The sequence below is a fragment of the Oncorhynchus kisutch genome, linkage group LG20 (assembly GCF_002021735.2).
Source record: "Oncorhynchus kisutch isolate 150728-3 linkage group LG20, Okis_V2, whole genome shotgun sequence".
Taxonomy (NCBI): Eukaryota; Metazoa; Chordata; class Actinopteri; order Salmoniformes; family Salmonidae; genus Oncorhynchus; species Oncorhynchus kisutch.
Genome location: NC_034193.2, coordinates 25695996 through 25710863, shown reverse-complemented (window position 1 = coordinate 25710863; position 14868 = coordinate 25695996). Strand labels below are relative to the sequence as shown.

Here is a 14868-nt window from a genome sequence, read left to right as displayed (position 1 = left end):
CTCTCTTTTGACGACTTCTGTAACCGTAATAGCCTTGGTTTCATGCATGTTAACATTAGAAGCCTCCTCCCTAAGTTTGTTCTATTCACTGCTTTAGCACACTCTGCCAACCCGGATGTTCTAGCTGTGTCTGAATCCTGGCTTAGGAAGACCACCAAAAACTCAGACATTTTAATTCCAAACTACAACATTTTCAGACAAGATAGAACTGCCAAAGGGGGCGGTGTTGCAATCTACTGCAAAGATAGCCTGCAGAGTTCTGTCCTACTATCCAGGTCTGTACCCAAACAATTTGAACTTCTACTTTTAAAAATCCACCTCTCTAAAAACAAGTCTCTCACCGTTGCCGCCTGCTATAGACCACCCTCTGCCCCCAGCTGTGCTCTGGACACCATATGTGAACTGATTGCCCCCCATCTATCTTCAGAGTTCGTGCTGCTAGGCGACCTAAACTGGAACATGCTTAACACCCCAGCCATCCTACAATCTAAACTTGATGCCCTCAATCTCACACAAATAATCAATGAACCTACCAGGTACCTCCCCAAAACCTTAAACACGGGCACCCTCATAGATATCATCCTAACCAACTTCCCCTCTAAATACACCTCTGCTGTCTTCAACCAAGATCTCAGCGATCACTGCCTCATTGCCTGCATCCGTAATGGGTCAGCGGTCAAACGACCTCCACTCATCACTGTAAAACGCTCCCTGAAACACTTCTGCGAGCAGGCCTTTCTAATCGACCTGGCCGGGGTATCCTGGAAGGATATTGATCTCATCCCGTCAGTAGAGGATGCCTGGATATTTTTTAAAAATGCCTTCCTAACCATCTTAAATAAACATGCCCCATTTAAGAAATTTAGAACCAGGAACAGATATAGCCCTTGGTTCTCCCCAGACCTGACTGCCCTTAACCAACACAAAAACATCCTATGGCGTTCTGCATTAGCATCGAACAGCCCCCGTGATATGCAGCTGTTCAGGGAAGCTAGAAATCATTATACACATGCAGTTAGAAAAGCCAAGGCTAGCTTTTTCAAGCAGAAATTTGCTTCCTGCAACACTAACTCAAAAAAGTTCTGGGACACTGTAAAGTCCATGGAGAATAAGAACACCTCCTCCCAGCTGCCCACTGCACTGAAGATAGGAAACACTGTCACCACTGATAAATCCACCATAATTGAGAATTTCAATAAGCATTTTTCTACGGCTGGCCATGCTTTCCACCTGGCTACTCCTACCCCGGACAACAGCACTGCACCCCCAACAGCAACTCGCCCAAGCCTTCCCCATTTCTCCTTCTCCCAAATCCATTCAGCTGATGTTCTGAAAGAGCTGCAAAATCTGGACCCCTACAAATCAGCCGGGCTAGACAATCTGGACCCTTTCTTCCTAAAATTATCTGCCGAAATTGTTGCCACCCCTATTACTAGCCTGTTCAACCTCTCTTTCGTGTCGTCTGAGATTCCCAAAGATTGGAAAGCAGCTGCGGTCATCCCCCTCTTCAAAGGGGGGGACACTCTTGACCCAAACTGCTACAGACCTATATCTATCCTACCGTGCCTTTCTAAGGTCTTCGAAAGCCAAGTCAACAAACAGATTACCGACCATTTCGAATCTCACCATACCTTCTCTGCTATGCAATCCGGTTTCAGAGCTGGTCATGGGTGCACCTCAGCCACGCTCAAGGTCCTAAACGATATCTTAACCGCCATCGATAAGAAACATTACTGTGCAGCCGTATTCATTGATCTGGCCAAGGCTTTCGACTCTGTCAATCACCATATCCTCATCGGCAGACTCGACAGCCTTGGTTTCTCAAATGATTGCCTCGCCTGGTTCACCAACTACTTCTCTGATAGAGTTCAGTGTGTCAAATCGGAGGGTCTGCTGTCCGGACCTCTGGCAGTCTCTATGGGGGTGCCACAGGGTTCAATTCTTGGACCGACTCTCTTCTCTGTATACATCAATGAGGTCGCTCTTGCTGCTGGTGAGTCCCTGATCCACCTCTACGCAGACGACACCATTCTGTATACTTCCGGCCCTTCTTTGGACACTGTGTTAACAACCCTCCAGGCAAGCTTCAATGCCATACAACTCTCCTTCCGTGGCCTCCAATTGCTCTTAAATACAAGTAAAACTAAATGCATGCTCTTCAACCGATCGCTACCTGCACCTACCCGCCTGTCCAACATCACTACTCTGGACGGCTCTGACTTAGAATACGTGGACAACTACAAATACTTAGGTGTCTGGTTAGACTGTAAACTCTCCTTCCAGACCCATATCAAACATCTCCAATCCAAAGTTAAATCTAGAATTGGCTTCCTATTTCGCAACAAAGCATCCTTCACTCATGCTGCCAAACATACCCTTGTAAAACTGACCATCCTACCAATCCTCGACTTTGGCGATGTCATTTACAAAATAGCCTCCAATACCCTACTCAACAAATTGGATGCAGTCTATCACAGTGCAATCCGTTTTATCACCAAAGCCCCATATACTACCCACCATTGCGACCTGTACGCTCTCGTTGGCTGGCCCTCGCTTCATACTCGTCGCCAAACCCACTGGCTCCATGTCATCTACAAGACCCTGCTAGGTAAAGTCCCCCCTTATCTCAGCTCGCTGGTCACCATAGCATCTCCCATCTGTAACACACGCTCCAGCAGGTATATCTCTCTAGTCACCCCCAAAACCAATTCTTTCTTTGGCCGCCTCTCCTTCCAGTTCTCTGCTGCCAATGACTGGAACGAACTACAAAAATCTCTGAAACTGGAAACACTTATCTCCCTCACTAGCTTTAAGCACCAACTGTCAGAGCAGCTCACAGATTACTGCACCTGTACATAGCCCACCTATAATTTAGCCCAAACAACTACCTCTTTCCCAACTGTATTTAATTTTAATTAATTTATTTATTTTGCTCCTTTGCACCCCATTATTTTTTATTTCTACTTTGCACATTCTTCCATTGCAAAACTACCATTCCAGTATTTTACTTGCTATATTGTATTTACTTTGCCATCATGGCCTTTTTTGCCTTTACCTCCCTTCTCACCTCACATTGTATATAGACTTGTTTATACTGCATTATTGACTGTATGTTTGTTTTTACTCCATGTGTAACTCTGTGTCGTTTTATCTGTCGAACTGCTTTGCTTTATCTTGGCCAGGTCGCAATTGTAAATGAGAACTTTGTTCTCAACTTGCCTACCTGGTTAAATAAAGGTAAAATAAAATAAATAAAATAAAAATGAGCCAATTGTAAACTGGGGATTATTAGGCAACCATGATGGTTTGAGGGCCAGATTGGGAATTTAGCCAGGACACCGGGGTTAACACCCCTCCTCTTACAATAAGTGCCATGGGATCTTTTTATTTTATTTTTTATAATATGTTTATTATTTTCCAGCCATGGGATCTTTAATGACCTCAGAGAGTCAGGACACCCATCTGAAAGACAGCACCCTACACAGGGCAGTGTCCCCAATCACTGCCCTGGGGCATTGGGATATTTTTTTAGACCAGAGGAAAGAGTGCTTCCTACTGGCCCTCCAACACCACTTCCAGCAGCATCTGGTCTCCCATTCAGGAACTGACCAGGACCAACCCTGCTTAGCTTCAGAAGCAAGCCAGCAGGGTGTATGCTGCTGAGTATTGCAAGCTCATGGGGCTTTCTTTAATTCTGGTCCTGATGACCACAAGGTGTTGATTCCAACCTGATTCAGCCTGCACTCATGGTATCCAAAATAATTAGCTTTAAAGGTCCAATGCCAAGGTCCAAGATTTAAAAAAATCTTAATATCAAATTATTTCTGGGTAACAATTAAGTACCGTACTGTGATTGCTTTCAATTAAAATAGTTTTAAAAACTTTTTTTTAAATAGCTTCTTAGCAAAAAGCTATTTCCCAAGCAAGAATTTTGCTAGGACTGTCTGGGAGTGGTTTGAGTGGGGAGGGGAAACTGAACATTTGCTGTTATGGGTAGAGAGGTTTGGAACTTTTTTTCTTATTGGTCAATTAACTCATTTACCTCATGGTGATGTCATCTTGAAAGGCCAAAACTCCCTCTCATCCAAAACAGGCTGAAATGTCAGGTCTTTTCTAACAGCTCTTACACTTAAACGGCATTATCATCATTTTCACAATTCCAAAGTATGAATCCAACCTCATAGCGTGGAAATATATATAAAACACAGGAAAATCAAGTTTGACTGCACTGGAACTTTAAGGGGCTGTAATGCTAACAATGGTTACAGGGCAAAAATGCAGTAGGTCTAATTAATTGGATGTTACTCACTGAGGCCCGAAGGGAGCGACTGTCGGTCCGCGCCCCGAAGCACCCAAGGAAGATGACCGAGACTGTGATGCCCACTACGATGATGCCCCTGTGCGATAAGCAACATGGAGGTGCGGGACAGACCACTGCCGGTGAAAGTCGCTATCTCTGTGTATTTCGAGAGCGACATTGACCCATTGACAATAAGAGTATTACTGCTTCAAATAGATGTTGTATTAAAACATTTAAAAGTGGTTTGAGACACAAGTCTAAGTATAGTTGAGCGTAGGCCTATATTAGTATTTTGACCCTCAAAAAAAGAAAGATGTGATGAAAGTCAATACACTTCGTCTAGTTCTGGCAAGACAAGACTTGAAGACATATCCTCATATCAAAATATCCTATCAAAGTGTTTGGAACTTTTTTATTTTTAAATAGAGTGTATCATAAAAAAGTATAGGCTACATTTTGTTACAATGAATGAGCATTTACCTTGGCATAGTAATCTGCCATTTAGCCCTTGCAATGTGCTCTGAAGAATTATATATCCTTCATGCCATAACACATAGGCTTTTATATATAGTACCATATACAGTAAATGCATTATTTCTCAATACATTTTTTTGGTGAGTTATTAGCTTTATTAAGATGAATGGTAAAGACTAATGGTAGGCTATATATACAAATCAAATGAAAAGGAACTTAATGCAGAATATTCTTAGAATTTTGGTGACACAAAAAAAAAGGTTATTCAATTCTGATCACGAAATGAAATGTCTTACCCCGTAGGCTAAATTATTATTCCAAATGTAAGGGTATTAGCGGAGAACAAAGGATGGAAATGGTGATGTCTCCACTGAATATATAGAATTATCCTATTCTCATTTTCCGAAATTGTGAACCAGACCTAAACAAATTACGCATCTGACGAATGGTATTGAACACGGTTTATGCAAAGGTCTCTGAGAAACTTGTTCTACAGCGATGATAGTTTGACTATCAAGTGTTATAGCCTAGTTAAACATTTTTCATTATTATAAAAAATGACTTTTGCCATGACAGGACAATGAACCTACATTAGATACAGTATTATGCTTTTGTAACACTTTTTGTTGTTGTTGAGGAAAAAAATGTTCAAGATAAAACGGCAGGTGCGAGACGGAGTAATTGGGATTTCTGCAACTTTGTCGAATAAATAAGAAACGTCACTGATGCGTACGTCATTGGTAACCCATGACACTCGTGTCCCCAAAATTAGTGCAAATGAAATGGCTGTGAGAACCTGAGTCCCTTCGATTGTTTCTATAAGAGGTGCTTTGGGAAGTGATGTTGGAAACCATTCCTTTTACTCTCAACGTGAGAACACAAAATGGGCAATTCTGATCGTTAACTTTAGACGGTCTATAAGTAACCAATGTGGTCATTTGAGCGTTTATTTCAGCGTTTTCATTTTAGATGGTAAGCTTATTTTGAACGTGTTTTTTTAGGCAATAGAATTAGGATCAAGAATACGTTATTTAATAGGACCTCTATGATGTAGGTCTGGTTGTGACGTCATGGTTTTGATATCATTTTATACTCCCATCACTGCACTAAAACTCTCCAATTGTCCTTCCTGCAGGGTCAACGCCCTATGTGAGCTTATCTGAAAAGCATGGACCATCCCATACCTGTCACAATGAGAGAGACCCCAGCAGGCAGGATGAAGGTTAGGCTAGTAACATACATTTCCCACTATTTAGCCTTTTTATTATATTGGTGATAAAGTAAAAAGTAAGACAAAGATAGGCTATTGATATAATAAGCCAAACATATTCTACTGGAGAAAAAAACAAACAGGTTATTGATATAATAATAATTACAACATTTTTCATTAAAAAAAAACATTTCCTAAATAATTCACCTATCACTTGTATTTCTAGGGCACCCAAAACCCTGTGGGTCAGGGCAGCAGAGGCATAGACCCCAACAGGATAACCTCAGACTTGAAGGAAGTCCTAGATTCTCTGTGAGTACGCGTTGTTTTCTTCTTCAGATTTTTGATCAGAACAACTTGAATCAGACAAGCATTATATGCTACTAGGCCTACTCCTCCAATGGATCGTACAAAACATTAAGGACACCTGCTCTTTTCATGACAGACTGACCAGGTGAATCCAGGTGAAAAGCTATAATTCCTTATCAATGTCAATCCACTTCAATCAGTGTTAATGAAGTTGAGGAGACATGTTAGAGTATTTTTAAGCCTTGAGCCATGGATTGTGTATGTGTGCCTTTCAGAGGGTGAATGGGCAAGACAAAAATATTTAAGTGCCTTTGAACGGGGTATGGTAGTAGGTGTCAGGTACACCCGTTTGTGTCAAGAACTGCATCTCTGCTGGGGTTTTCACACTCAACAGTTTCCTGTGTGTATCAAGAATGGTCCACTACCCAAAGGACATCCAGCCAACTTGACACAACTGTGGGAAGCATTGGAGTCAACATGGGCGAGCATCAATGTTCCCTCTAAGCTGCAGCGCTGAAGAAGTATCAGCCTGCATAGAAAAGCACGAGACTGAATTTCACTCAACTTTCTGGAGTTTCTGGGGGGGGAACAAAATATTAGGAAGGTGTCCTTCATGTTTTGTACACACAGTGTAAAGTGCAGTCTGTTTTATCATTCCAAATTTTTGTAACTACATCTCTTACCTCAATTTGTCTTTCCGCAATTTTCATATCCTATTTCCTCACCTCCTTGTCAATTATATTGGAGGAGAAGGTCCAAGGTACCTCCTCTCGCACCTTCTCCTTCAAGGCGTCTTGGCAAGGAGACGAGGAGGGAGGAGGCGAGGAATCTAGAAGAGATTCATTGAGCAAGTATGCCAACAGTGCTGAGTCGGTATTATTGAATATAAAGAGGTTTTAGAATTTTAGAACTGTTTGATGACAATGTCCCTTCTTAGTTACCAATGTCACACCATGGCTCTGACCAACAGGGGTGTGGGTCAGCTCAAGGACTTGGCAACCATGGTTGCAGAGGAGCCACTGTCGGATGCTCAAGTTGAAGGTGACAAAATTCACCTTGTGACACCAATAGTGAAAAAAGACAAACACAATCATTTCTATACTTTAAATGAGTGTCAATCGCTATGCATGCCTGTCGAAAGAATTTAAAATGAAAAGGTTAGTTAATTCCAGTAGAACAAACAGAAAAATAATACAATTGGAAAAATTGTATATTTAAGGGATCTCAAGCTTAAGTTTTGGTTATAGGACCTTCATCAGTGTACAAACCAGCCATTTTCAACCAGAAGGAGTTTGTTTTCTCCTCGGGGACAATCAAGTTAATCCTTTCCTTTTCTATCCTATCCCATAGCTTTCCAGGCTGTCTTTAAGTTGTTTGCCACCGATAGTCTTGGCTGCATCGACGTAGTGGGTCTCTCTTCCCTATTGGACACAGTAAACATGAGACTCAGCCCTGAGCAGATTGAGGCTGCCCTACATAGGGCCGACTATGACGGTGAGGTCACTCACAAGGACATACACATGCAATGTATCCCAATGCGGGATCAAGGAATGACGCTATTGGAAATTTCACAAGATGAAAACATTCCATTTGCAATTCTAACATGTTCCACTGAATGTGGAATGCCTTTATAACCTGCTTCCAATACATTTTAAATGTATTTAGGAACTAAAAATTTACTCCAAACTAGCCTTTCAGATGTTTGTGAAATCAAAGACGGGTAGAATATGGGGTGGGTGTGAGTAGTCGATTCAAGGTTTGTACTCAATTGCTTATTAACAAATATTCAAAAATGTACAAATGCAGCTATTTATCAGGTACAATGTATAAGCACAGAGGACATTTCAAACTTTTAAATGTGTATGAGTATGTCAAGTGCAGTAATTATGTTAAATTACATTTTCAGTTGTGTATCAGAACAACCACAGGCTTAATTGGAAGATCCAATAGGATACTTTTTTTTTGCCATCAGCCCCGTTTCACGCTAACATGCAATAACTTGATGACTCAAAATTATTTCGATGAGAGTACTCCAACACAGACGTTCTTTCAAATCCCCATCCCTAGTAGAACATATGAAAGCTATCTGTAATTTTATTGTAAGGAACAATAATTCAAATGTGATTTGTTTCTAGGAGATGGTGAGGTAGGTTTTCAAGACTTTCTGTGTGTGATGACAGACAGTCAGAAGTTCGCCAGGTGTATAAACGGTAAAAAGCCTGTAAGAGAGAGAAGTGTGTTTTGACAGATTTTAGATGGCATGCACATGTTCACAATGACGTAATTCTTTCAAGCCATGAAACAGGTGCCAACTGCTCCCTCTACTCCTCCTCCCTTAATCTCTCCCTTTCTATCCCTCTCAAATCAAATTAAATCAAATCAAATTTTATTTGTCACATACACATGGTTAGCAGATGTTAATGCGAGTGTAGCGAAATGCTTGTGCTTCTAGTTCCGACAATGCAGTAATAACCAACAAGTAATCTAACTAACAATTCCAAAACTACTGTCACTACACAGTGTAAGGGGATAAAGAATATGTACATAAGGATATATGAATGAGTGATGGTACAGAGCAGCATAGGCAAGATACAGTAGATGATATCGAGTACAGTATATACATATGAGATGAGTATGTAAACAAAGTGGCAGTCTCCATTGTCACCCTCTGTTCTTCCCCTTTCCCTCTCCATCAAACCTCCCCTCTCCCTCTCCATTCTCTCTCTTTCTCTCCCTCTCTCTCCCCGTAGCAGAGTCCCCTGACCCATCTCAGAGTGTGGATCAGTCCGACTCTGTATTCTACAAAGCCTTGAATCAGATGCTGAATGCGGGCCTCATTCCCAGCAGTGCCACTGGGGAGATAGTTCGGTAAAATACAAACGTTCTCTGAAAATATACACTAGCAGTACATGTATGCAAGATTTTTTATAATTTTTTATATATATTTAAAAAAGATATACCCCCCTTTTCTCCCCAATTTCGTGATATCCAATTACGATCCAATTACTATCTTGTCTCTTCGCTGCAACTCCTCAACAGGCTCAGGAGATGCGAAGGTCGAGTCATGTGTCCTCCGAAACATGACCACCCACCCACTTAACCCGCAAGCCAGCCGCACCAATGTGTCGGAGGAAACACGGTTGAACTGACGACCAAAGTCAGGCTGTAGGTGCCCGGCCCGCCACAAGGAGTCGCTAGTGCGCGATGAGGCAAGTAAAGCCCCCCTGGCCAAACCCTCCCCCAACCCATACAATGCTGGGACAATTTTGCGCCGCCCTATGGGACTCCCGGTGACGGCCGTTTGTGACACAGCCTGGGATCTGTAGTGCCGCCTCAAGCACCGCGATGTAGTGCCTTACACAGCTGCGCCCCTCGGGAGGTCCCAAGAATGTTGAGGTTTATTATGAGAATAAATATTAGAGTAAATCATTTGATTAAACTGTTGCTCATGACAAAATATGAAGAACAAAGCCCCAAAATAAAATGTTGTCAGCTTAAGTTCTCGTTCTTTGAGTCTCTCTGTCTCCACCCAGGTATTACCATAAGAAGTCGCTGCGTCATGTGTTGCGGGTGGCGCCGCATCAGGACAAAAGCAGGGGTCACGTGATCACCTACTACGCCAAGGGGGCCCATCTGGTGGGCCTGCAGCCCAAGCAGCTGATGAAGTACATCAAACCCAATGGTGAGCAATGTCTGTGTAACATCTGAACCACGTTTGACCAGTGTTTGAGAAACATATCTAAACTACATCATTTCAGTTCCTGGTTCGATTTTGTGTATATTACTTCCCCTCCTTAGCACAGGAGGTTGGTGGCACCTGAATTGGGGAGTACGGGCTCGTGGTAATGGCTGGAGCAGAATCAGTGGAATGGTATCAAATACATCAGAACACATTATTTCCATGTGTTTGAAGCCATTCCATTTTCTTCGTTCCACCATTATTATGAGCCGTCCTCCCCTCAGCAACCTCCTGTACTCCTTACCTATCTTTCAATTTTACACTGTACACTACCATTCAAAAGTTTGGGGTCAATTAGACATTTCCTTGTTTTTGAAAGAAAAGCACATATTTGTCCATTAAAGTATCATCAAATTGATCATAAATACAGTGTAGACATTGTTAATGTGAAGAGTTGCCTCTTCAACAGTGAAGAGGTGACTCTGGGATGCTGGCCTTCTAGGCAGAGTTGCAAAGAAAAATCCATATCTCAGACTGGCCAATAAAAAGAAAAGATTAAGACACTGGACAGAGGAACTTTGCCTAGAAGGCCAGCATCCCGTAGTTGCCTCTTCACTGTTGACGTTGAGACTGGTGTTTTGCGGGTACTATTTAATGAAGCTGCCAGTTGAGGATTTGTGAAGCGTCTGTTTCTCAAACTAGACACTCTACTTGTCCTCTTGCTCAGTTGTGCACCGGGGCCTCCCACTCCTCTTTCTATTCTGGTTAGAGCCCGTGTTTGTGCTGTTCTGTGAAAGGAGTAGTACACAGCGTTGTACCAGATCTTCAGTTTCTTGGCAATTTCCCGCATGGAATAGCCTTCATTTCCCAGAACAAGAATAGACTGGCGTGTTTCAGGAGAAAGTGCTTTGTTTCTGGCCATTTTGAGCCTGTAATGAACCCACAAATGCGGATGCTCCAGATATTCAACTAGTCTAAAGAAGTCCAGTTTTATTGCTTCTTTAATCAGAACAACAGTTTTCAGCTGTGCTAACATATTTGCGGAAGGGTTTTCTAATGATCAATTAGCCTTTTAAAATGATAAAGTTGGATTAGCTAACTCAACGTGCCATTGGAACACAGGATTGATGTTTGCTGATAATGGGCCTCTGAACACCTGTGTAGATATTCCATAAAAAATCTGCTGTTTTCCAGCTGTCTACTCTGTATTTCTGATCAATTGGATGATATTTCAATGGACAAAAAATGTGCTTTTCTTTCAAAAAGAAGCACATTTCTAAGTGACCCTAAACCTTATTTGGCAACATTGGATTCCTGAATTGAATTGAATCCGAATCACTGCGTTGTGTGTGTGACTCTCTCAGCTCCCAGTACCAGCCCATACTCTAAGCGGCCCAGCCTGAACGTCAAGTCAAAGGTCATGGTGGGCAAGCGGGTGGCGACACAGGGAAGTGTCCCCTCTGCCAAGACCTGGAAGACCGTGGAGATCGAGGAGCGCATCAGACAGGTATGAGCTAGAACGACAGAAGGGTTGGAGACAATTCCACTTAAATTCAGTAAATTCGGTTATTACTTTATTTTATTTATTGCGCCTTTATTTAGCCAGGTAAGTCATCGAGAATAAATCAATTATATTTTACAATAACGACCTGAATTGACTGAAAATGCATCTGGATCACCGCTGTATTGCATGCTGTGTTGAATATTGTCAAGTGTTTTTCATTGATGTAACCAAACTTTATCTAGATGTTATCTTCCCTGGCTTCTTATCTTTAATTCAGTTCTGAATCAGCAATTCATTCGTTATTATCCCTATTTATGAATCTAAAAATAAAAGGATAATAGCAGGGGAAGTTTAGTATATTTTAGTATATGAAAAGACGGCGATATAAAAACCGACGTGGGAGCACCCGATGAAACTACGGCAGTGATTAAATAAACCTCCTCTACCCTCTGTTCTATTGGCGAATGTACAATGACTGGAGAACAAACTGGACGAGCTCCGTTCGAGACTATCCTATCAACGGGACCTGAGGAACTGTAATATCCTATGCTTCACAGAGTCCGTGGCTGAACGAGGACATGGTTTATGTCAATTCAACAGTTTTTTCCCTATGCACCAGCAGGACTGAACGGCAGCGTCTCGTAAACTCAGGGGCGTGGCTCTTTGTTAACAACAGCAGGCGTGCAATCTCTAATATTAAGGAAGTCTCGAGGTTCTGCTCTCCTGAGTTAGAATACCTTATGATACGCTGTGTAGACCATACTATTTACCAAGAGAGTTTTCATCTATATTTTTCGTAGCTGTCTATTTACCACCACAAACCGATGCTGGCACTAAGACCGCACTCAACGAGCTATATAGGACCATAAGCCAACAAGAAAATACTCATCCAGAGGTAGCACTCCTAGTGGCCGGTGATTTTAATGCAGGAAAACTGAAATCCGTTTAACCTTGTTTCTACCAGCATGTCACCTATGCAACTAGAGTGGAAAAAAACTTTAGATCACATTTACTCCACATAGAGACACATACAACGCTCTCCCTCACCCCAAATCTGACCATAACTCTATGCTCCTGATTCCTCCTTCCAAGCAAGAACAAACAGGAAGTACCAGTGACACGCTCAAGAAGTGGTCCGATGAAGCGGATGCTACTCTACAGGACTGTTTTACTGGAATATGTTCTGAGATTCATCCAATGGCATTGAGGAGTTTACCACATTAGTCACCGGCTTAATTAAGTGCATTGACGACATAGTCCCCATAGAGACCGGACATACATATCCCAACAAGAAGCCATGGATTACAGTCAACATCTGCACTGAGCTAAAGGCTAGAGCTGCCACTTTCAAGAAGTGGGACACTAACCCAGATGCTTATAAGAAATCAACCATCAAACAGGCAAAGCGTCACTACAGGACTAAGATCCAATCCTACTACACCGGTCTGACGCTTGTCAGATGTGGCAGAGCTTGCAAACTATCATGGATTACAAAGGGCAACCCAAACCCGAGCTACCCAGTGACACTAGCCTACTAGACGGGCTAAATTCCTTCTATGCTTGCTTTGAGGCAAGCAACAGTGAACCACGCATAAGAGCACCAGCTGTTCCGGACGAATGTAGAATCATGCTCTCCTTAGCCGATGTGAGTAAGACCTTTAAACAGGTTAACATTCACAAGGCCGCCGGGCCAGACAGATTAGCAGGACGCATACTAAGAGCATGCGCTAACAAGCTGGCAAGTGTCTTCATTGACATTTTCAAACTCTCCCTGACCCCGTCTGAAATACCTACATGTTTCAGCAGACCACCATAGTCCCTACGTGAGAATGCTGTTCATTGACTACAGCTCAGCGTTCAACACCATAGTGCCGTCAAAGCTCGTCACTAAGCTAAGGTCCTTGGGACCGAACACCTCCCTCTGCAACTGGATCCTGGACTTCATGACGGGCCGCCCCCAGGTGGTGAGGGTAGGCAACAACACATTCACCATGCTGGCCCTCAACACGGGGCCCTTCAGGGGTGCATGCTTAGTCCCCTCCTGTACCCCCTGTTCACCCACTACTCTGTGGCCGCGCAAGACTCCAACACCATCATTAAGTTTGCAAACGACACGATGCTGGTAGGCCTAATCACCAATGACAATGACACAGCCTATAGGGAGGAGATTGTGGGTTACTCATCTCCCTATCGCTCTTGCTCTCTCTCTCTCTCTCTCTCTCTCTCTCTCTCTCGCTCTCTCTCTCGCTCACTCTCTCTCTCGCTCACTCTCGCTCGCTCTCGCTCACTCTCTCTCTCGCTCACTCTCTCCACTTCCTTCCGTCTCTCCCACAGTTATCAATCAAGTACCCAGGAAAGGAGACTAAGGACATGATCACTCCGATCAAGATCAAGGTGGACCTGCAAGTGAAGGACAGAGAACGTCTCACCTATGACAACATCAACCAAATACGCATCAAGGTGCTCCAGCTCACACTATAACAACAGCATCATGCATTTGCCATTTTAGTCAATACCTTTGCAGTATTTCAGTTAGAAATGGCCATGTTTGAGTCTTCCCCTCTTTCCTCCTGTCTCTGTCTCCCCCTTCCATCTATTCCAAATCTTCTCAGCAAATATGCCTCTCTCTTCTCTCTATCCCTGCCATTTTTGTGTAACAGTGTGCTATGTGCTATGTAATACGTGTGAATACAATGTAGGGCTACTGTACAAACAATATCTCTACCTGGAAAGGTCTGGTTAAAGGGAGTTACTCTACTTCCCTCTCTCTCTCCTCCATCTCTGTATCCCTCTACTTCTCTTTATCAGTACATATATTTATCTATCTCCCTCGCTCCCTCCCTCAATCTCCTCCCTCCGTCCCTCTCTCACCCCAGTCCAAAGAGGGCTTGAACACCTACCTGGAGACGCTGAGCCAGTATAAGCAGCGGGATTCCTGGGACTCCTGGGGCTCGCTGCAGAGCTACCACAACTCTCTGGGCCACAATGCCTTCTCTGACACATTCTCCACCTACAGCTGGAGCTGGAGTGGCTGCCGCAACATGCTGCAGCCCTGCGACCTGCTGGAAGAGAGGCACAACTTGCCTCTGCTGCCAAACCAGTATTAGGGAGCAGGGAGTATGGAAGGAGTATGGAGGGAGTATGGAGGATTTCCAATTAAAAGCAAGAAATATGTAGATTTTGCACTACATCCTATTATTTCCTATTGAATTTTTTGACCCCTCTTTTTCTCCCCAATTTCGTGATTACGATCTTGTCTCATCGCTGAAACTCCCCAATGGGCTTGGGAGAGGCGAAGGTTGAGTTATGTGTTCTCTGAAACATGACTCACCAAACCGCGCCTCTTAACACCCGCTCGCTTAACCCGGAAGCCAGCCGCACCAATGTGTTGG

The 14868-nt window shown here is 43.1% G+C and overlaps 1 protein-coding gene across 1 annotated transcript; it reads left to right on the top strand.

The window, feature by feature from the left end:
* The first annotated feature begins 7246 nt into the window (after positions 1-7246).
* On the top strand, positions 7247-14583 carry LOC109865169 (EF-hand calcium-binding domain-containing protein 3-like). Its single transcript, XM_020453274.1, has 7 exons — positions 7247-7334; positions 7644-7787; positions 9044-9161; positions 9827-9975; positions 11337-11479; positions 13811-13936; positions 14353-14583. Exons 1-7 carry the CDS (start codon positions 7247-7249, stop codon positions 14581-14583), a joined length of 999 nt encoding a protein of 332 aa, XP_020308863.1.
* Positions 14584-14868: the final 285 nt, after the last annotated feature.

Excerpts from the sequence above, each read along its gene's own strand:
- LOC109865169 (XM_020453274.1), top strand. The coding sequence starts at position 7,247 with ATGGCTCTGACCAACAGGGGTGTGGGTCAGCTCAAGGACTTGGCAACC. Across the intron at positions 11,480-13,810 it reads TCGAGGAGCGCATCAGACAG|TTATCAATCAAGTACCCAGG; the intron begins GTATGAGCTAGA and ends TCTCTCCCACAG. Across the intron at positions 13,937-14,352 it reads TCAACCAAATACGCATCAAG|TCCAAAGAGGGCTTGAACAC; the intron begins GTGCTCCAGCTC and ends CTCTCACCCCAG.